Source organism: Euleptes europaea, chromosome 14 (assembly GCF_029931775.1).
Source record: "Euleptes europaea isolate rEulEur1 chromosome 14, rEulEur1.hap1, whole genome shotgun sequence".
NCBI classification, from domain to species: domain Eukaryota; kingdom Metazoa; phylum Chordata; class Lepidosauria; order Squamata; family Sphaerodactylidae; genus Euleptes; species Euleptes europaea.
The window spans coordinates 35824461-35847961 of NC_079325.1; the positions used below are offsets into that span (position 1 = coordinate 35824461).

The window sequence follows — 23501 nt, forward strand, 5'->3', positions numbered from 1 at the left end:
CTGTACTGTGCCCCCTGGCAGCTGGTTGCAGTCCAGAAGAGCACAATATCTGAGTTTTGCAGTACATCCCCAGGGAAGGAATCTATAGAGCTGCTCCCATCTATATCCCCATTCTTGCAGCAGGAAGAACAGCTCTCTGCTGTTTAATGGCCAAGGCAAGGTTTGTACTGTCCCAAGGCCTGGCAACAGCCCGGCTGTATGCCGTTTCACCTGTTGATCAGCCTCTCCCTGGCGGCAGATCACGCGGCATCCTGTTCTGGGAATACTCCCCTTCATTTCACAGCACAGAAGCTCCAGTGAAGAAACAGGCACTCTAGTTCTCTTTTGCCTGCTACTTGGACAGCAAGGAGAACCAGATGAACTTGCTTGTGAGAAGCTCCATGGGTGTCTATAATGCTCTGTTATTTTGGCTGACGCACAGGCCACCCCTGCTGCAGCCGGCGCTCAGATCAGCCGCTCCATCGGTGGCAGCTTGATCACGTTCCACATCTCTACCCTTGCCCCGTCCTTCTCCTGGCGGCTTGGACTGTAGGTCCCTTGAGTCGCCCTCCTCTTCTTCATGGCAATGACTGATATGCCAAAGATGGTGATGAGGACAGCGGCCCCTGCTGCTCCCACCGCTCCCACCAGTGTGGAGCTGCTGAGTTGGGCCCACGCTGGTCGCTGCAGTGGAACAAGATGTTACTGACCTCAAGCAGAGACCCGGCAACATGTGGGAAGTCCTTTCCAGATCCTTTGAAGCCCCCATGCCCAGGCAGCCAGACGAGTGCTTGACTCGTACCGTTAGGGTTGGTGGCGGCACAGCATGGTGGCAGTCAGCTCATCTCATTCTCAGACAGAAAGACCCTACGTGGCTCATTTCATCAACCAGAATAGAAAATCCAGCAGTTCTATCGACTCCTAATCTCTACTGATGTTGAGCCTGCCTCTTTAAAGGGTCCCTAACCTTTCTACTGGAGCTGAGGCGGCCCCTGCAGCTTTCCTCCCACAGTATGCACAGGGGAGGGAAACCTTTGGCAATAAAACGAACTACTTAGGTCCCCTAAGCCAAGGATTCTGTTTCACACATCCTAGTAGATACCTGTGGGGAATGTTGTAGTAGTCCACTCTAAATAGTAACTTCATAATACATGTTGGCTGGTACAAATTATTTCAGTAAGTACCATCCCTTGAGTCACGTCTGATAGGGGAGGCAGGTTCAGCAGTGCTGTTGCTGTTAGGGTGGTTTGAGGCAGGTGGTCTGGGGAAAGCTCTACTTCCTCAGTGCAATCAGCCAAAGGCAGCGTTAAAGTTCTGCCAGCTCGTTTTTTGTGCTCCTTCGGCTGAGGGAAAGCATCTGCCAGATTCATTGTAATGAGATTAAAGGTGTTCCTTAGAAGATGCGAGCCGTCGCTGCCTCTAGAGGGGCGGGTCAGGGAGTCATGAGCTGCTCCGTGCAGCAGACTAAGTGCCCTTGCGGCCCAGTCATTCATGCGCTTGCACCTCCACAACACTCAATGGCCCTTAAGGAGCTCGGTTCGGGAGGTGGGAGAGCAGCCCAAGGTCTGGAACCAAGCCCAGGATGTTTGCAAGCCTTGCAAAGGCACTGTCTACCCTTGGCAGAGCAATGCTTATATTAAACGCTCCTCTGGTGGCACCTTTAGAACACTGTCCATCTCCAGGCGGGCTCCTGCCACTTCCTGTTGACTTGGGCTGTAGGTCCCTTCTGACTGGCGCCTCTTCCGGGCCGTGAGTATCATGAGAATGAGGATAATAATAAGGAGCAACAAGCAACCGCAGGCTACCGGGACTGCTACTTCAATTAATGGGAATGGGGGGAAAGCACTTGGAGTCCCCTTCTGCAAGAGAAATTAATGGAGAAATAATGAGTCTTGGAATGGAGTCAGCAGTGAGAAGCAGAGGGCTACATGCTGCCCCCGCCCCCCATGTAACTGTTAAAAGAATCAAAAGGAACGGGCATGGCTGAGCCTGAAGCCATTTGTAAGAGGAGGAGTAGCAAAGTGTAAGATTATTTTTTTAAAAATAGGGGTTAATTTAGACAGTACACAGCAGAGGATGCAAGTTAAGTTCTCTGCTACCTGCCAAGTCAGTTGTTCTCCCTGACCACTTTGCACACATGCATTCCTGCACAACTCTCTAGTAACCTGCAGCTCTGATCTGTATGAGCACAGATGCAGCCTGCAGAAGCAGCCATGGGCATAACCCAGAAGTGAGAGGTGTACTCCAGGCCCCGTAGAGACAAGCTGCTCGATTAATGGGGATCCAGAAATACCCTAACTATCACTGATGTATATGGCAAAGATTTTACCTGAATTCCCACTGATGCCATGTAACTTAGGAGGTGCCAGTAGGAAATGTTAAATGGGTGATCAAAAACCTTGCAAGGGAAATAAACTCTAATCTCACAGCATATATTTCCTGCAAATTTCTGCTCTTCCCCTTAGAGTGACCATTCCTTCAGTAGTGGCATTTGCCTACAGGTGCCTTCTACTGCACTACGAGGAAAGACCATAAACTCCAGCTCAGATCTGACTCACAAAAGCTGAATTGGGGACAAGAGATTAGCTTAAGCCTTACTAAAAACAGCTGTGCCCAGGCTCAGCAATTAAAACACCCAACAGCTACCTATCCAGCGAGAAATAAGAAAGGAGTGATTTATAAGCAGGTAATTGGGTGGATTCTGAGCTCCAAATCCTTGCAATTGGATATATCAGAGGTGATGTGTTAGTGGAGCAGTGACCATCTGTATAGAGAGCTGTTTTACATAAGCACCAGCTACACACTGGAGTGGGACAAGCAGATTCCAGTTTAAATCCTTCCTATGCTGCCATTAACTACAATACGTAGGAACGGAACTGCAAACTCAGCGTGTTCTTTGCCATCTCCTTTATGTAACAGTAAGAAGTTTGACAGTGAGCAGGTTCCCCCAGAAGCTGCAAATAGCAGATTGGAATTTGTTGGTCTTAATTGAGACAGGCAGGCTACCCCATGAAGGGTGTGCTGTTCAGAATCAAACCCAGTTGACTACAGGTGTTAGTTGTCTTGGCACTGGAGTGATGAAATGGAAGAGGCTGCGGCACAAACTCTGTCATGTAGCGAGTCCTTGAGAAGGGGCCAGCACCAAGAAGCATCGCACGGAAGAGAGTGTTAGGCATGCAAAAGGGATGGATGTGTCCTACAAGGGGCAGTTGTGCAACAGCAACAGCAGAGAGCCTGGCTCCCCTGCACAGATGACTCAGTGTTAGGCAGTTTCATGCATTCGACGTTAGTACATTCCCAGGCAGGCACCCACTCAGGTGACTATTCCATGCACAAAACAAAAACAAAGTAACACTTTTACCACCACCCATCTGTCTAGTAGCCCTGAAACATCTCCCCCCACATACTGGTGGTTGTAAGGTTTATAAATATACATACATATTTATGTATATGTGTACAAAGGCACAAAACTCAGCCGGGGGGGGGGGGCTTGATCCAGGCTGTGGGTCTTCTCTGCCAGTATAATAATGGTTAGGGAGTCGGACTACAGAGACCCAGATTCAAGTCCCCACTCAGCCATGGAAGCTTGCTGGGTTACCGTAGGCCAGTTACACACTCTCAGCCTAACCTACCTCACATCATAGTTATAAGGATAAAATGAGAATGTTGTAAGCCACAGTGGGGCCCCTATTGGGGATAGAAGTGGGATGTAAATTATGAAAATACACAAAGTACACACCTTTGAGCCATTGTCTCTCTTGCTTTCTAATCTACCTGACAGGGTTGTTTTAAGGGTAAAGTGGAGAACCATGTATGCATGAGCTCCATGGAGAAAAGGGTGAGATGAGTTTGTTTAGTTCAGAATTTGGAGGGGTGGTGGTGGTTGCACATTAGAGCCCTGCTGGCTCTTCAAAGCTGAAGAGCTTTGAACCAGTTCCTTTCCAAAGTGGTTTCCCGGACAAACCCTCGAAAAAAAAAGGGGGGGAGGAAGAAGGCTAACTTACATCAACATCACAACGCTCTCCAGTGTAGCTGGCACTGCACACACATCGGTATCGGTTTATTGAATCCTGGCAGGTCCCCCCATTTTGGCAGGGATTGGGGTCACATTCATTGATGTTAATCTGGCACCTGGAAAGGAGACACGAGCAGCACTTGGTAAAGTCATACATTGCCATGAGTACGCAGTAGTGGAGTGCAACATAAGTACAGTAAATGGATCAGTAACCTAAACTGTAGTATCTGACAAAGTGAGGTTTGACTTTCAAAAGCTCATACCCCAAAAAATCTTGTTGGTCTCTAAGGTGCTACTGGACCCGAATTTAAATTGTAATAGCAATCAGGAGGAGAAGGGCTGGAGCACTGAATCTGCTATAAAATAATGACATAAGATAGCAATAAGGTTCCACTAGTGGCAAGTCTGTTTACTAATTCTTGCCTGTTCCCACGTGAGGGATCCAGCCCTTGTGAGGTCCCCTTCATCTCACCTCTTACAAGGGTCCAGCTGCTAATTGTTATCTGGACTCATTGAGAGCGCTGTTTTGGGAGAAGTGCACAGAGACTCTGCTTAAAATGTGAATGCAGTGAGAGAGTTTTCTGGGGGGGTTAAGCACGTGTGCGCACTGAGGGCCATGCCAAGCTCGTCATTTGAAGGCATGGTTTGCTAAGAGATCAAAGTATCCTGGGCTCTCTTAAACACTTATGGGGCCTCCAGTGGGTACCAGAGAATGCTAGTCGTACTTTCTGCCAGCATAGCCAGGCTTGCAGGTGCAGTTGGCTCCCCAAGGCCCACTTGTACATTTGCCGCCGTTCAAACAGGTGAAGTTCTTGCCACATTGCTCGGGTGGGAATGGCCACCTGGTTCAAAAAAGAGATGGGGGGGGGGAGAGTACCAAGTATAAAAAGATATGCTTAGTTGTTACATGCTGTTCAGCATAAAATCTTAGCTTGGGCCATCACAGAAGGCACTGATTAACATCTGCCTATCATGATGGACTCTCTGTATCTTATCGCTTCACTAGAATTCCTGCTCCTGTGCCTTCACTCTCACACAGCCTACCCATTTGCCAAGGTTCTCAAGGCCATAAAGACTTTTGCTTATAACAGGCTGGATACTGAACTCGTTTATTTGGCACCTTTCAAGCATTCAAAATTACTTCTCCTTGCAAAAGACTGATAAAGTTGATGCAGAGTATCCATCCCCATTTGCAAGGCAGAGGAAGAAAATATTTACCATGCCGTAAGCCATATTGTGTCAAGGGGGTTGTGTGTGTTCCAGAAGAACCCAAATTTTGTATATGCAGTTTTAAGAGGGGGCTATTTTGTTCTTAAGGTAAATATATGACAAGGTTTAAAAAAAACCCACAAAGATTAATATTGCCTGTCACGTCTAGTCCATGTTTCCTTTCTTCCTTCTATCTATCATTTTCCCTTCCTTCTTTCCAGGGAGGAAAATGTTTCTTGGGTGTGTGCTTGCATATTGGCATCAGGGCGCTGAACCTGCTGCTTGCACAGTGGAGGGAAAAATACGCAGCCTGAGCCCTGGGCTGAGGCTCAAAGGGGAATGCCCTGCCTGCAGTTTGTGGCCTAGGTAAGCAATCAAGTGGCGCCCCCATAGCTCCTGTTCTTAGGCGCATCAACTCTTAAACACAAGCAGCACACATAACCAAGATGTGAGACTTCCAACACAAGCCCTGTTCTCTCTCCAGAGGGTACCTACTCGCAGTGAGGACCTGTGTATTGTGGTGGACACTTGCAGGTATAGCTGTAGACCCCGTCCACACACGTCCCTCCATTCTGGCACTGGTGTCGAATGCAGTCATCAACATTGATGTGGCAGCGCTTCCCAATATAGCCTTTGTCACACTCGCATTGGAAATCTGCCACTTCATCAACACACTTCCCATGAATGCAGGGACTGGAGCTGCAGTCGTCAATGTTGGCCTCGCAGAGCAGCCCTTCCCACCCAGCACTGCAAACACAGCGGAAAGCATTGAACAGATCCTGGCAGGAGCCAGCATGGTGGCACAGGTTGGAGGCACACACGTTCGCCCCCAAGCAGCCCAGAAGGGGTGCCTTATTGCTCAGTTGCAGAAACTGCTCTGGCTGCGGGTATGAGGCGTGGGCAGCAAGTGGCAGGAAAACACCCCCTATGTCAGCATGTCCAAGACAGCCGGTGAAATTTTCAGCTAGGATGATAATTGCATTATTTTTTATGAAGTCCAGGCTCCCAGCATGCCCCTGTAGGGTTATGTTCATGGATCCATCCAAATAGAGGTGCCATCTTGAGGAAAGAGCTGAGGATTCTTCCATAGACAGAACGAGCATGTGCCAAGAGCCATCTGAGATGGACATCTGACTGAGAAAGTTCACTCCCTCAATGCCATTCCCACTCCTGATCTCTACCAGCAGGGAAGAGTTCTGGACAGCCACCAAGAGAGAATCCACCTCCTGCACAGCCCGCAGCAAGACGGCATCTTCATCCCGTGTTCTGAAATCCAAGCGGAGGCTGTGAAGGGCTCTTGTTATAGATGCATTGGTGGTGAATTCGACTGCATTGTGCCCATGAAACGTGGCACTCGACAGGCCTGGGAGGAGAGGAAGATGAAGGTGGCAGTCAGATAAACCAAGTCTATTGAGAGGGCACACTTTGTTAGAGTGCTATGTAAGCAACAAGACCTCTTGGAAGCTAAGACTTAGGATCTTGCCATAAAAAGCTCCGGAGGTCTTCCAAATGGGAGCAATGCTTGCTATCTTTGTTTGCTGGGGAAATAAACCTTCTCCACCCAAGGGGTCTATAATAAATTTCTGGATCCAAGCTACTAAATTCAGATTAGATGCCCCTTTCTCCAAGGCAACTGGTACTTCAATCATTCTCTTGTGTTTACTATCAGTATTTAACATTTGAGAGTGTACTGACAGAACAGGGATTCTTATCTGCCCTAGTGATTGTACCAGATGGAGAGAAGGTTATAAAATAAGTAAAGTGCAGCAAGTGGAGATGGTCATATTGCCTCATATTCCAGCCCCATATTCAAGAGAACAGCCCTACTTTAGCGCAAACATCATCGGATTCCTGGGACAGTGCTTACAGACATAGCCAGAAGGGACATCCACACAGGTTGTAGCTTGAGAGCATGGCTCACTTTCACACCAAACTCTTTCCTCACAGCTCTTCCCGGTGAAGTTAGCAGTGCAGCTACAGATAAAGTCATTCCAGGTGACAGTACAGTGACCACCATTGAAACATGGCTCAGGCTGAAAGATAAGAGAAATTATTTCCAGGGAAGTAGGTGCTCGTTTTCTCATTGCACAGATATGATGGAGGAGCATGCAACTGTGGGCAGATTTAAACAATGAGAGATAGGGAACATCTAATTCCATTGGAAGAGGAAGGGTGAGCTGCATGCCAGTTTGAACCTCTAGCCCTGAGTAGAACCTTGCCTTCGGTTGTGCCTGGCTTCTCCTGCTCTCCATTTTCTAGCACTTACTCAAGTCAGCTTCTCTTACAGGAGGTCAGTATGAGAGCAGCAGGAGCTGGTAATGTGACCCCACTATAGACTGCTTGCTCCTCATCTGCTGGCATTTGTATGTGCTACAAAACCTATTGGGACTAGCCTTCGAATATGGGGTGCCTTGAATTGAGTAAGGTCTGAGGCAGATTTATTAGAGGCAGGAGGACCTACTCTCATCTAGGGAAGGTGCTCTGTTCTCCTAACCAGAAAGGCTGTCAAAATTAGCATCCTCTCTTAGAACCCAAATCTAAGGAAAGCACACAGGAAAGGCCTGTCTATAAATAACATCCTCCCTCCCTACTAAGCCAAAATACATGATGCTGATTGTAAAGCTATCAGTGTTCCTCTTCAGTAGAAATGGATGGTCAGGGACAGAAATTCAGGGAGGGGAAAGCAGCAGGGTCCCAGGACCTCTAAATTCATGTGGCAGGCTTCAGAATGGCATCAAATGCACTTCCAAACTCCTTCAAAACTTTGTGCAGTGGTACTGTATCCCAGAGGGTCAAAACCCCAACAACAGAGACTGCAAAGCATGCAGGAAACATCCTTCCTACAGAAGATGTTCTTCTGAAGAGAGAATAGGAGGTGAAATGCTGTGTGGTAATGGGGTCCATGAACACATGCTGGACATAGGCAAAGGACGGTCCATACTCCACCTCACAAGTTTAGTGTTGCTAGTCCTGCTGTCTGCTCCTTCGGTCGCATGGGGAGGAAGAACACAGCAAGGAAATGCTGGTGACATGCAAGCCTGCAGGGCAATCCCATGAACCCCTCAGCATTAACCATTGTTCCAAGCTAAGGCAGAAGGAATCAATAGAAGCCTCTGAGGCCCACAATTCCCACTGAACCTCCTTTTTGTCATCCTCATATGAGCACCCACACAGTCCTTCCCTCTGGCAAACTGAGTATTGTTGTCTCACACTCATCCACATGTGCCATGTAAAAGAGGAGGGTAAGAAACTGAGTTTCCAGAAACTTGCCTGGATTCCACTTTGTAGGCAGTTATTAGCTATTTGCCTTGAGAACTCACCTATTCTGCAGAGAATGACAGAACACTACAAAATGTCTGAAAAAGGAATCAAGTCAGACTCTTTCTAGCCATAAGTAAGTAATTAAAGAGAAAATATTCACAGGGTCATCCCAAGCAACAGATAAGCCACAGGTTTAAGACAAAAACCGCCCACTGCTTAACACAATACTTGCTTAACCGATAGGATTTGTCAGCCACTAGCTTTGTTGAGTCTTTGTAAGGGATAGAGAGCTCAATGGCTACTGCTCAGAGTACGTAGGTATTAAAAACAGTGCACTTCCAATTACCCGGTGCTGGAACAAGCAACAAAAGCTAGCTGGCACAAGCAGATTTTGAAAATGCAGGATAGAAAATACATGGGTGTCCTGCTTATGTGCTTCCTTCATGTGTTGCTGTTGGAAAGACAGTGTTGGGCTAGATGGCCCTCTGGCCTGACCTGCATGACCAGTTTCCCCATTCTTATGCTCGAAGAGGGGTGCCTGGGTACACAAAGGCAATCTTTTGCACTTTCCTTACCTTGCAAGTATCATCTGAGATACATCCCAGGAAAACATTAGTGGTTTGTTCCACATAAAGTTCTTCTGGCCTGTCACCTTCAGGGCTGAAGAACTGCATCTGGTGGTGGTTGAGTCGGACATCCTGAAGACAACCTTTAAAATACCCTCCCCAGAGGGACACACTGTCTTCATCCAGGAGTCCACCCACATGAATCTCAGACCCAGCTGCTAGTGGAGTCACTTTCAGAGGTCCCAGGTCTTCCTCTCTGTTTAAAAGGCTGGCATGAACAAAACCTTCATGGAAGGAAAGCATTACGAAATGTCTCCTGCCATTGGCCAGGCCTCCAGGGATGCTGATGGGAGCAGCAGTTGATGCCTCTATCTGGAGCTGCCCATCCATCAGGTAAACTGCAAGGAAAGTTTCTGTCCCATTGCTAATTTGAAACACCAAACCCTTGGGCTTCAAAGTCCGGATGAAAAATGAAAGATTAAAATTTGCCCCTAGGCTGTTGCTAATTGCAAAGGTAGCGAAGCTTGAAGAGTTTTCTAGTCCGAAAGTTACTGTTGGAGACTCTGGGAGAAAGAGAGATAGAAAGCAATGAATGCCAGTTCCAAGTCATGGCCAACTTCTGCTCATCATCCCTCTGCTCATTTTGGGAATGACAGTTGCTCTGAAAGACAACGGGACAGACCTGTGGAAGACCACGGAGACTGCCAACAAATCGGGGGCAAGCTCACTGCTCCCTCTAAAGGACTATAATTTGCACTGCAGGCAGCCACTTTCTCTTGGAGAACGGCACTTAACGGTAGCAATGCTCAAGGCAATTTATCCCCTCACTTTGTTTGATTGTGAAGAGGAAGGGCCAATATAATAGCCTGCAATACTCCAAGACCAAGCATGTCTTGTAGGGAAAGACAGCCCTTGAAATGGTGGCAGAGATTGTGGAGCCCTGCAGTGCTCCTTCCTCACAGACTAATAACCACCACCCCGAAAGTCCTTGCTTGAAACCTGACTCACTCCCCTTTCAAAGGACTGACAAATGCTCTAGGTTGTTACTTACCAAATGAGCATGTGTGGCCTTCATAAGGCCGAGAACAGTTACAGTAGTAGTCTGCCCAAAGGTCAACGCACTGGCCACCATGTGAACAAGGCTGGGTGTGGCACCAATCCGTCCTCTCGCAACCTAGCTGGACTCCGGAGGATTGCAATCCAATCACCTCTTGTGTTAGGACAACCTTCGAATCAACATACAGGTCTTCCAGGCAACCAATGAAACTCTGCATAGGGTTAGTCATTAACTTCACATCAGTTCCTCCAATGTATATTTCTGAGGAGAGCAACAAGGAATTTGAGAATGACTCTGCAAGAGGAAAGCTCTGCCGACAGATGCTTGCATGGCAGTCTTCATGCCACAGCCTGAGTTCAAGGGAATCTTGCAACCGGACCTCAACATTATGCCAGAAGCCATCATCCACCCGTGGTGCCTCCAGGATGAGAGAGGACACAGCATCCTGCATCATCAAGGTTACACGTACAAGGCCACCCGAGAGCTCCAGCAATAGGTGCTCTGCTTTGTGACCTCGGTAGATGAGGACAGCATCAGGAAGGGTGGTTCGGAACCGGAGGGCAACAGCAGATAGATAACCCTCTGAGGTATCACTTGGGCTTTTGTGGTCTGCTGACAGGTTAATGAAGAGATAGGTTCTTGAGGAGAAGGAGAAGGTTGTTGATGTGGAGCACGTGGAGCCATAAAAACCAGGCTGGCACTGGCACTGGTATCCATGGGTTTCAGACTTGTAGGTAGGGACACACAAGGCCTCATTTTGACAGTGGTGGGCCTGACATCCAGTGAGCTCCACAGAGCAGTTCTTCCCACCCCAAGTAATGCCACCTTTACCAGGGATGCAATGGCAGATGTAGTCAGCAATGCCATCTTCACAGGCACCTCCATTCTCGCAGGGATGGTCTTCACATTCATTGATCTCTGTGGCACATTCTACACCTAGTACATACAGATGGAAGGAGAAAGTTAGTGGGAGTCAGTTGCTAATACAATACAGCTGACCTCAGTGAGATCCCACATACAGTGCTTTACTGAAAAGCAACTGAAGGGTCTGCTGGTCTAGGTTCACCTGGGCCCCAAAAAGGTGAAGGGAAGCTAAAGACAAGTAGTGTCTTTGTGACTAAAGTGCTTGTAAATTGCCCCTCCAGACTTCTAACACACCTTCCTACTAATCTTCCAAGACAGCTGCACTGATAAACGAAGTCTGGATTATTCAGGCTAATAGCATTACACTATGCTCAAACACAACCCACCCTGTGAAGGAATCACACCACAAAAGGGCTGTGGAATGTTTGCTCTTCCCTTTGGTCAGGGGTGGAATCTCTTCTGGAAATGCCAGCAATTGCCCTCTTGGGCAACAGGCAATGGCAATACGGTGCTATAACAGTCTCATCCAAAGGTATAGCCATGCTGAGACCTGTAGTTCTGCTACAGCAGCCTTATCCACAGTGAGAGGCATAAGAATGAATATTCCCACAGAGGGAAAGTGATGAGTGTGGTACAGTTTGGACAGATCATCTTTTAGTCAGATGTACTGGTATCAGTGGGATGGGATTCTCTTTACAATCTCTTCCATGACCTTTGACAAAATGTCACCCTTTCATAGCTCATTGCCCAAGGCTGCAGAAGACAACACAGTTCAGTTACTACAGAAGAAAAGCAATATGAATTATTATGCCAGCAAACAAACATTTAGGATATTGCTCAGCCGTTGGCCTGAGCAAACCTATACTGAGCAATTTGTTGATGAACCAGTGTGAAAGCAGAGCAGAATTGGATCGAGAGGGGGAATAGTTGCTAGTTATTTTCCATTTCCATACAGCCAAGCAGATTTATCTGCTGTTATCCAACCCCAGTACGGAGAGAGGTGGGACTTTGGGATACTTCTTTATCCACTGATAATTTCCCTTCCCACATGTGTCAAAGGTGCTGCTGATTGCTTCTTTGTAGCCCCAATGAGGCCTCTTCCTTAACCGAGCCTATCAGGGCTAAGTTGCCTGACTTCTTGCAACCTGCTTCTGGAACGTTACTTTCAGGTCATTCACATCGTGTCAAACAGTAAATTAGCCCTCATGGAGAGCATGCAAATCCATGTTCCCCTTTCCCTGAGAAGCTGGCTGTATTGATTCCTGCTTTGTTTGTTTAGTGTACGAAGAAGGCCAAGTTACTACTGTGGGCTTTGCCAAACCTTCAGCAGACACTGGAAGCAGCCGGAAGTCTCAGGGTGGAGCTGGGAAACAGTTACAGATGATTTGGAAGACTAGTTCTTCAAAGAATTAGAACCATCAACACCATCTTTATCAGGAATAGCACAACCAACAGCAGCCTAAAAGTTCTAGATATCATCACATTCTTTTTTATTCTACTAAGAGGCCTGCCTCTGCTTTCCTGGACTATGCTGGGTCTCTGCCCTTTCCAGTCTCTGCTATGCTCTGTTACCTCTCCTCCCTAGTCACCACGCCACTTTCTTGCCTGTTTCAACCCTCCCTTATTTATACCTAATTCACTTTTCAGAAGAAAAAAACTGATTGCCAAAGAAGCTTACTGTTAATACCTGCTCTAAAACAGTCACTTCCCATTTAGATGAGACACTGGAGGGATTTCACATGTTACATGGAAATGGCAGAAGCTAGCTGGGTCTGCAGCAGAAATACATACCAAGTATGTTCTTGCCACAGCAATAGTCCTACTCATTTCAATGGGGTTTATGCAAGAGAGCTTCCTGGTGGCTCAAACTCTATGTTTTTAAAAGAAGGAATATTTTCATGCCTGAGGGGGACAGTTGTATAAAGCTCAGTCTCTGATTTTTAAAAAAATTAAAAACTACAAAACATTGTAAAAGCAAGAAAGTGCAGAAAATAGAACAGGATCACATCACAAAGGAGAAGTGTCATGGGTACAAAGGTGCATCTGACATGCATGCATCCACATTCCACACAACTGCTATGGACACATGAATGAAGGTATATATATGGGGGGGAGTAACATATTTCATTGTTAAAACATTTATCTTTGAGTATGCAAAGGGGACTCTGCAGAAAATGTTCAGTACCGTAATTTAGCAGTTGCTGCAAAGGTTCTAAGTCATTTCATTTTCCAAATGCATCAGTGGGGGGGGGGGGGAGTCTTTAAGGCAAATGACTACCGGTATGCAAAAGCAGGCAACTCCATGATGAGTCACAGGCAAGCCCCTCCCCTTTTCCGGAAATAACAAAAATGTGCTTTAGGCTGTTTCAGCCAACAAGATTGATGTAGGCTGGTACATGCCAACAAATAATCTGCACTCCTTCCTGTGGGAGGCATGGAGTGTTCAAAAGCCTGGGTTAGAAAGGGAGGCAGGGAAGAAGTAATCCTGTTTGGAACAGCCTATTAACAGCAGAGTATAGTAGCGTCTCACAGAAATTCTGCACTTTAGGCCTTTTTCAAGAATGTATGCACCCTTCCTACTGCCTGTGGAAGCACCCACAGATCCTAGAGCTAAAGGATGACTTACACAATTTATAAGCTTATGAACCTCTTCTATCAGAGAAGCAATTTGCCAGCTGCCCAAATTGTAGTAGGCATGCAACTATCACTACCAAAATCTGACCGTTACCAGAGGGAATTTGCTTTGCCATTTGGAAGGAGATGCTATTAGAAGACTACTCATGGATAATCAATGAGTTCTCAATCCACTGTCATGTTAAATCACCCCAAACCCAGCCACCCTTCTGCTGTAAACCTGAAGGTACCCTTCAGCCCTTAGCTATATGCTCTAATGTCCAGGTGGAACCTTGGGGGAGTCTGTTGGCGCTTGTAGAATTTTGAGAAATGGGAGTGGACAGTGCTACACAATGGTTGCCATGGGGGGGATCACAAATTGTTGGGAGGTGGCAAACCAAGCATCTTCCTGTGAGGGAGGCAGCTGTTCATGAATGGATGACACAAAAGTAATTCCTCCTGCTCCACTGAGCTGGTGGGGAGCCAAGACTGGCTATTTGTTTTAGCGAAGAGATGTTTGAAGGAAGAAGTAAATGGGCACTGGTAAACCCATCAGTAGGTGCCATGGCTACTATGGGTATCACACTGGGAATTACTGTTCTAGTGTGTCTATGTCTCTATTTCTGTGAGCTTCAGAGACTGACTTCTCTTAGAAAGAGGACTGTGTGTATCCTGGGGTGGGTGGGAGGAATAACACGCTCTTGGATGACTATATTTGTAAGCAGTAAAACAAAGCCTAATTTATATGCCCCCATTCTTTAAATCACAGGTGAGAGGGATAAGCAGTCACAGCAAGAATGAGATTAGCAAACACTTAACTGGTCCAACCCACTCGCCCCAGACCCCATGAACCACCTTGAATGTTTCTCCTAATAATGCCTCCGCTTCCAGCAAACCGTCCTGAGCACAGCCTAGTTAGATTTCCTACTGTCATCGGCAAGATGTAAACCAGAAAAATTAGCAACAACACGAGGTTTGCATCACCATGGCAACTTCCATGGTGATAGACAGCAAACTCCTCCCTCTCGTACCGTTTTCCTTTGACAGGCTCCAGGGGCCCCAGCACATGAGTCTCAGGAGCATCACAGGCAAACGGCTGCTTCTTTGAGTTACAGTGGTTTTACTAGTTTCAACAGTTCCCACTCACTGGGGGGAGAAAAGAGTTTTCCTGCAGCTGGTACGAGAAGCATCACATGAAGGCAATAATGCACTTGAGTGCCAGAGCCCCAGCTCTGAAACAACACCGTGCTCCAGGCACAGCCGGCACGGACACACCCACTGCAGAGTTAGAGCAAAACTTCCGTTAAGCAAGAAAGCCATTGATCCTTAGAAGGCTGACCCAGCTAAGCTTCTCCCCTCTGCAAGGAATTCTTCTCCTAATACCTCCTCCTCTCTGTTTGTACAGCTCCCAGAAATCCCCACACACATTCAGCTAGCCAGGATACAACTCCTTGCCTCTGCAGCTTCTATCATTACCTGCTAGAAGATATATTCCACCCATAAGGATGCCAACGAGCATAGAGTTCATAGCTGTTCCCTTGCAGGCATTGGTGATGATGACAGGACGAAAAGAGGGGGTCGGTGCTCAGCTGGAATGGAGCAGCAGAATGTGTGTATGTGCCGCACGTCTGAGTGCCAGGCAGGCAAAAGGGGATTGGAGACAAAGCCAACCAATATAAAGCAAGCTTCACTGCAGCAAGATCTAATCCATCTCAGCTCTAAACCTCCCCAGCTGGCTCCTATCACTGCTGACAAGAAGAATGCTTGTCTACTACCTCCAGGAAGGGGGGAGGAGAATGGGGGGGGGGTGAGAGCGTCTGTCATTCCTGGCCCCCTCCTCTCTCCAGGCAGGCCCTGTCCTCATTTTCACCAAACAGGAGGGACGAACAAGATCATCCTCTTGCTGGAGAAGGAAAGGCAGGAGGAGCCTAGGGAGTGGCAAATTTGGTGTAGGGCAACATGCGGGGCTTGAACGTTCTTGATGCTGGCTGTTTGGGAAAAGCAGTAATTTGTCATTGCTTGCATGAAAAGCATGACTGATTGAAGATATCCATAACTGCTTTGCCATGCCATCAGCTACAAAAATAAAATGTACTACAACGGGTAAGTCCTGAAGTGCAGCTGTAGGCTGAATTTTCACGGCAGGCAGGGTATACAATTGATACCTAGTAAAGTATGTACGGATCTATGTCAGGTAGGAGAAAAATAACTTTATCCACCACTGGACTCAAGGTGAGACTGATTAAAATAGCTGCAAATATCTGGGGCATAGTAACAAACTGAATATAGATAGGAGGGTCCCCTCTTCCACAGACTCAAAGCTAGTTGTGGCTTGTTTAGGCTCTTGTGTGCCTGCTTAGAAGGCAGATATGTGAGGAAAGGGGACCAGAAGCAGCCTTTTGGAACATTTGGTTGAAAGGTTCACAGTGGACCAAGGAAAGCTATTTTTGCTTCTACTCAGGGGATTAAGATACTTGTTCAGACTCTGGTCACAGTGAAGTCAAGCTTGTAAATTTTGATCTTTAAATGTTCACTTGCCAAATAGAGCTGCAGTAAGCCAACTTCAAAACAATCTCTTAGCAAGGGGAAAATGACCAAGAGGATGCTGAGGTGTATCTCATATGAAACCAAAGGGGCAGCCTTTTATATCCTGCCTTTCCAGATACCTGCTCAACTCAAAGAAAAGTTTGGAGCATCTTAAGAACACACTTGGCCCCATACGAAGGATCATAAAGCTAGCCATATGCAGTATGGCTAATCTGCCCACTGCATCCCACAGATCAGCCAAAGCAATCCAAACCATATCATGCCATAAGCAAAGAGTCAGCATCCAATAACTCAAGCATGTGAGCCAAGAAATAAAGTTCAGAGGAAGGAATTATACACATAAATGTTGTTACCAATGGAGAAAGCAGGCACACTGCAGCCTAGGTTTACAAGGTACATCATATTTGGTGCGGCTTTCCTTCCAGGCCTCTATATTGGCATATTTTCACTAGATCTTTTTTCAGATATTGCTGGCTTTTGCTGTCAAAAATGGCAAAAATCTGTTCCTAGGACAAGCAAAGCTTACCCAACAACAGGCAAGCAACTGAGACGTCTGCTTACCCAAGCCCTTCCCTGAATTCCTGAGAGCACTGATGGCTCCCAAAAGGAAGGATCCTGCCCAGATCAGAATGGTCGGCTGCTTTTCATCTTTGGTGTTCCTTAAAAACCCAAGCTGAAGGCAGAGCATAACTGCCACTGAAACGCATAACAGGAACGTTATGGGAAGCTAACTTGCTCTGTGATCCTAATGTGAAGTAATAAGCTGTTTACACAGCAGAACCAGACTGGGATTAATTGACAAAACAGGAGAGATTAATTGCTATTATTTCCCTGTCAGCTTCACTCCTCCACAAACTCTCATGCTTCTCACTGAGCTTGCAGAGAGGCAAAATGTGACTCCCCCCCACCTGCTTAGCTAGGCCTTGAGCTAAAAGCTTCCCATAGCCCCACAGAAGGCAAAAGGCTTCTAAAAGGCCAGCAAGTACAGACACTGGGTTCTCATAGCGTAACAAAAGGCAAAGCCGCATGGAAGAACACCTTTGATCAAAACTATGTTGTGGGGAAAGATCCACCCCTGCTCCAATGCTTAATTCTTGAAGCAGCGAAACCACAATAGGGGAGGATAAGACCCCACTCTTGCCAAAAATGAAGGGATTAACCAGGACTAATTTTTGAATCTTCTTATCTAATACCTCTGTTGCTTATTTTGTGCTCCTAGCTCAGCTGTGCGATGGCTTTTCAGTCACAGTTCTTGGCATCCTGAGAACCTTTGCACTAATTTAATATTAAAAATCGCCATCAACTTGAATTTTTTTTATTACTACAAATCCCTGGGAGCAGTCTTAGAAGCAACGGAGGGACAGGGCCACTGGTCAAGGACATGAAGCTTCACAAGTCCTGCACCACCGTCTGCCAAGGGTACAAATTTCTGTCAGGGAGCACAACTTTTACTAAAAGCCCACGGAATAGTGACTTTTGCATTCTGCACAATTTGTTTGAATAAAAGGCATTTTGTATTCTTTGGCCCTGCTGTAAGTCCAATCACCTCATCTTTACCTTTCGTCCATTTGTTTTTTTTAAAAAAACTGTTGTTATTGAAAATGTTTTTAATAATATACAAGTTTGCAAGTGGCACCAAATATAAAAAGTAAACATCCCTTCTAAATACTTACTTATTCAAAGGGAGGCAATCTTTGATAACAAAATTTCCAAATTAAACTGTACTTCAGTGTCTAAGAGATTGCCTCCTCCATTCATCACAAACCACTTAAGATGAAACAGGAATGTCCACCAGATGTGTCTATGTGGGATGAGCTCCTCTCCCTTTCCTCCTCCTTCCTGTTCCATCTACATGTGATCATTTTTGGTGTGTCCATATATATATGACCTATGCCTTGGTTCTATATACCGAGGGGTGCTTCCTATGTGATAAATTTCAGGAGAGGGAGTACTTGTTTCCTACATCACACAATGCACATGATGGTATAAACAAGTGCTCCTTTTGTTACAATATGATATATGATGGTTTTCTGGAGAGTAAAAATACTATGCCAAACACTTATAAAAATATGAAGCCTATGGGCATTCTTCTTCCCTGCTCTCAAACTATCTCTACATAATCAGCTCTCCTCTCATATGGTGATTATCGCTGATATTTAGAGACAGGTATGAACAAACCCAGAACATGATTTCTAACAGAGAGATACTAAGGTTTAAAGCTTGCCTGGAAGCCACAACTCCAGCACTAAAGACTCTGTTTCTTAGGGCAGGCAGTGATTATTCAGGGGAGGAATGTGTTGCACATGATCAGAGGTTCTTTCTTTTTTGTTAATCTGCATGTTCCAGGCCTGAGCTCTCAATATGACCTTACTTCAGAGAACGGGACAGAATTACTTGTCGTATCCTTTCAAAACTTAAAGCAGCTCCTCACTTTAGATTTTTTTTCATTCCACAAGATGGCAGCCTACCAATGCTTTAGAGAATATTTTTGCGCTCACTAGCATGGATGGAACTGCTGAACTAACTAGATCCCAAGAAACTGAATGGCATAAGTAACAAACTAAAGGAAAAAGACAGGTCAGACGAGATTGTGTGTTAAGTGCCGTCAAGCCGCTTCTGACTCATGGCGACCCTATGAATGAAAGTCCTCCAAATTGTCCTATCTTTGACAGCCTTGCTCAGATATTGCAAATTGAAGGCTGTGGCTTCCTTTATTGAGTCAATCCATCTCTTGTTGGGTCTTCCTCTTTTCCTGCTGCCCTCAACCTTTCCTAACATGACTGTCTTTTCCAGTGACTCTTGTCATCTCATGACGTGACCAGACGAGATTAAAGCTCCTTAAAATTAAGGCCAAAAAAAAAAGCCCTGGGTTCATGTCAGAGGACCAGGCAGAACTGTACTCACTGGCCTTAGCTAGTACATATTAGCCACAGAATAGCAGATATGTCTCTCCTCTGGACTCACATGGACACATGAAGCTGCTTATACTGAATCAAACCATTGGTTCATCAGAGTAAGTATTGGTTCTTGTAGGTTATCCGGGCTGTGTGACTGTGGTCTTGGTATTTTCTTTCCTGTAAGTATTGTCTACTCAGAGTAAGTATTGTCTACTCAGACCAGCAGTGGCTCCCCAGGTCTCTGGTAGAGGTCTTGCACATCACCCAGTACCTCATCTTTTAGACTAGAGATGCCGGGGATTGAACCTGGGACCTTCTGCATGCCAAGCAGATGGTCTACCACTCAACCATGGTCCCTCCTCTGGTTTGAGTACTTTGGGGCTGTGGCTCAGTGGTAGAGCATCTGCTTTTCTTACAGAAGGCCCATGTTCAGTCCAAAACATCTCGAGTTTAAAAGTTCACGTAGAAGGTGATGCGAAAAACCTCTCTGTAAGACTCCAAATCACAAGATGTCACAGTTCTGATGTACACTGCATTGGTCAGGCCGCACCTGGAGTACTGTGTGCAGTTCTGGAGGCCTCACTTCAAAAAGGATGTGGACAGAATGGAGCGGGTGCAGAGGAGAGAGAAGAGGATGATCGGGGGCCTGGAGGCCAAGCCCTATGAGGAAAGGCTGAGGAAGTTGGGAATGTTTAGTCTGGAGAAGCTCTCTTTAAGTATCTGAAGGGCTGTCACTTAGATGAGGCCAGGGAGCTGTTCCTGTTGGCAGCAGAGGATAGGACTTGCAATAATGGGTTTAAATTGAAGGCGGAAAGGTACTGACTGGATATTAGGGGAAATTTTTTTACAGTAAATGTTATTTGACAGTGGAATCAGCTACCTAGGGTGGTGGTGAGCTCCCCCTCACTGGCAGTCTTTAAGCAGAGGCTGGACAAATACTTGTCAGGGATGCTCTAGGCTGATCCTGCATTGAGCAGGAGGTTGGACTAGATGGCCTGTATGGCCCCTTCCAGCTCTATGATTCCAACTCTGGAGAGCTGCTACCAATCACAGTAGACAATTCTGTCCTTAACAGACCAACAGCCTGACTTAATATGTAAGGTAGTTTCATGTGTTCAGCCATGCAAGAATAGTAGTATAGTACATAGTAGCATAATAATTTTAACTACATCTCAGTTTATATATCCACACTAGAGGCGCTCCAGTATTTGCACTACAGAGTGTGGTAGAGACAATGATGTCTCCACATCTGGAATGAGGATCACAGGATGACTAGAGTAAGTCTTTGTATCTTCCAAAAATTTGAACACATTTATCTACCTTATATTGAATTAGACCATTGGTCCATTAAGGTCGGTATTGTCTACAGAGACTAGCAACAGCTGGGTCTCAGGTAGAGGTCTTTCACATCACCTTCGACCGGATCCTTTTAACTGTAAATGACAGGAACTGAACCTGTGACCTTCCGCAGGCCAAGCAAATGCTCTACCACTGAGCTGCAGCCTCTCCCCAAGTAGTCAACCATAAAGGCCACCAATATCACCGTGAATTAGGTTTGGATCCTGTGGATTAGTTCCATGCATGCTAGATAGTCTCTGTTGCAGGGCCCATAGAAAACCATTTATCTTGTGCAAAAATTAAGTTTTAGAGGAAAAAGAAGTGCACTCCAGAGCAGAGACTATTTAGAACAAATAGAACGGGTTTAGGAACACATGGAACCAAGCCTGTGTTGTGTAAAAATTACAGTCTTGTGACACTTAAAAGACTAATGAATGTATTGTGGCATAGGCTTTGGAGAGTCAGAAAGCTTATTCTACAAAAAAGTGTGAGTCTTTAAGGTGCCACCAGATTCTTTCTTATTTTGGCTGCAGTAGCTATACCATAGTTGTATAAAGGATCCCCTCAACACTGAATCTCAAAAACAAAATTGAACATCTTCCACATTCAAAATCTAGATTCTTAAACACACCAAGGATTGTAATTTTACATCCAGTTGGAAAATTAAAAGCAAAATTGGCATACTCTCCATAGCAGGCAACTCCATAATTATTACACCACAATGAGTGCCCTGCCCAATTTGGCATGGATCCAGTCTTTTGTCACCCCACATAACATTTTCTCCCTTACCTGAATACCCTGGCATGCAGTGACACCAATAGCTGTTCACCAGATCCACACAGGTCCCTCCATTCTGGCACGGCTGGGATTCACATTCATCAATGTTAATGGAGCAGGTATCTCCTTTGGGGGGATCAAAAACAGATCAAAAAAATGAAGCAGTTTCATTCCTTGCCCCGTGAGCCAATTCCTGACTTTTGGTGGTTTGACCAATCATGTGTGGCTCTGTGTCACCTCGCTTACAACAATTCCCTTTGCTGTTCCCTCTTGTCGAGCATCTCCTCTGGAATGCTGAGAGCAAAAACCACTCCGTGGCACCACAGCACTCACCATCAAAGCCTGGCTGACACCTGCAGATGAATCCAGCAGCTTCTCGATAGCTGAACTGAGCTGGAAAGTCCACGTGCTCCCCATAGTAGCTTTGGTTGGATTTTTCATAGCACTGGCCACCATTGAAGCAGGGCTCTATGGAACACTCATCCACGTCTTCCTCACAGTGCTCCCCCACGTACCCTGGTGACAGAATACAGAGGTTATCTGGGCAAGGGGATCCCTAAGAGTAAGCATGTACTCATTTACCATGAAGTACTGGGCTAGATGACAACAGCTAAAATCCTAACACCAGCCAGGAGATGTGAGCCTCTCTGGTGTTAAAAAGGTCACTCAACAAGACAAAGGACAGACTACCAAACTGAATGTGGTGCAAGTAACACACTACTTGCCAACTAGGATAGAACGCATGGGCAAAGACCTATACTTTTAATCTACCACTTCTGGATTTCCCATAACTGACTGAAGCAGAATCTCCCCAGCTGGTACACTTTACTCTTTACTCTTGTAGAAGAAAATGAAAAGTATCAGAGCAGTTGTGCATATCTATACACACACATTTACACACACAGACAATTTCCCTTTTCTACTAAAGCCAGCAGTGAGTTTATTGCACAGGGGCCATAGGCAAATAGCAAGCCTTTCAATTTCAGGCATTACTGGGCCGGATCCATTTGGGGGGGGGGGGGAGGCTGTGCCTGCATGTCTGACTCCCCCAGGTGGGATCCTCTTAAGAAGTCTTGGGGTGGAACCCTGCAGCAGCATGCCCACCTTAGGAGCTGTTGCCCATCTCCACTCCCAGGTGGCAAGGGAACCATGCAGAGGCTTGTGCCCATGTGGGTCCACTGACTCACCAGGCATGCTGGGGAAAGGGTTCATTGGTCAACAGGTGGTTCACCCAATGCTTGGATCTGTGCCTCATGCAGTGCCAATGCTCTAATAGCTGTAATCAATAAAGCTGCCACCTGTTTTACTTCACTTGGGTCTCTGTGTGCATCTGTGCCCTCCTTTTCCCCTCCCTGCCTCTTCTGCCTGCCCCTAGGGCCGCAACTACAATTCCCTGGTTTCTTTGGGGAGAGGGAATGACTGTTATATTAGTTAAAACTCTATTGTGTAGATTTGTCCTAGGAGGCTTCATGGGTCAGACAGCACAGACTGGTAGTTGTCACTGAGCTCTGCTCAGGTCATGGAAGGGATTCTACCTTCTAGGAGCTGAGCACTCAGTGTATAAGCACTCAGTGTATAAGTCTGCACTTTATCTGATAGTTTCACATTGACTTCTGGGGAGATACAGGGATGGTGAACTGAACTTATACATGCATTACATCCTGGAAAATCTTTGCAAAGCAGCCTTAGCTTGAAGGTGACCAATCACAATCTCCTCATATATCAAGAGCCTTCAGGAAACCAGTTTACTGTGCTATAAAGACACAGAAGAGGTTAGAATATGTTGGCTTCTCTGCTTGAAAAAATGGAAGCTAGAAGAATGGTACGAAGAGAAGAGGGCTTAGTGGCTGAGCACCTGCTTTACATGCAGAAGGTCCCTCATTCAATTCAGTATCTCCAACTTAAGGAACTCTGTTAGCAGGTAGTTGGGCAAGGCCTTTCTCTGCTTGAGATCCTGGAGAACCACTGCCAGAATAGACAGTACTGAGTTGGATGGACCAATGTGATTTCACCCACCTGGCCAGCAATCACAGCTGTAGCGTCCAACTCCTTCAAGACAGGTTGCACCATTCTGGCATGGTTGGGAGGCACATTCCAAAATATCCAGCTCACAATGTTCCCCTTCAAAGCCAGTGTTTTGGCAATCACATCGGTAGCTAGAAGGAAGAGCAGGACAGAGCTACAGTTTATTGTTAGATATATCAGGACCTTTCTCACCCCCGCTGCTTCCTCATGGAGTCAATTTCAGTTTATCATTTGTTTATCATTTCACATTTCAGTTTCTTAAGGATTATTAATTGCATTCTACCCCATTAAAAAAAATTGATTCCCAAAGTGGCTTATACCTATTCAAAACTTACACAAATATCTATTAAACT

At 46.1% G+C, this 23501-nt stretch overlaps 1 protein-coding gene across 3 annotated transcripts in view; it reads right to left on the minus strand.

The window, feature by feature from the left end:
- Positions 1–440: 440 nt before the first annotated feature.
- The window catches only part of CRB2 (crumbs cell polarity complex component 2), a 28083-nt gene continuing 5022 nt past the window's right edge, over positions 441–23501 (minus strand). Inside the window, exons 3-12 of one of the 3 annotated variants that reach the window (XM_056860670.1) lie at positions 23140–23279; positions 21457–21639; positions 21136–21249; positions 10082–11023; positions 9040–9593; positions 7071–7236; positions 5699–6566; positions 4720–4836; positions 3984–4110; positions 441–663 (exon numbers count right to left, since the gene is read on the minus strand). In XM_056860670.1, coding sequence (XP_056716648.1) covers positions 445–663; positions 3984–4110; positions 4720–4836; positions 5699–6566; positions 7071–7236; positions 9040–9593; positions 10082–11023; positions 21136–21249; positions 21457–21639; positions 23140–23279 — 3430 coding nt within the window. In that variant the 3' untranslated portion in view covers positions 441–444. Of the gene's footprint in view, positions 664–1571; positions 1839–3983; positions 4111–4719; positions 4837–5698; positions 6567–7070; positions 7237–9039; positions 9594–10081; positions 11024–21135; positions 21250–21456; positions 21640–23139; positions 23280–23501 lie in introns of those variants that run through there. The other 2 variants (XM_056860672.1, XM_056860671.1) reach the window with 2 other exon arrangements.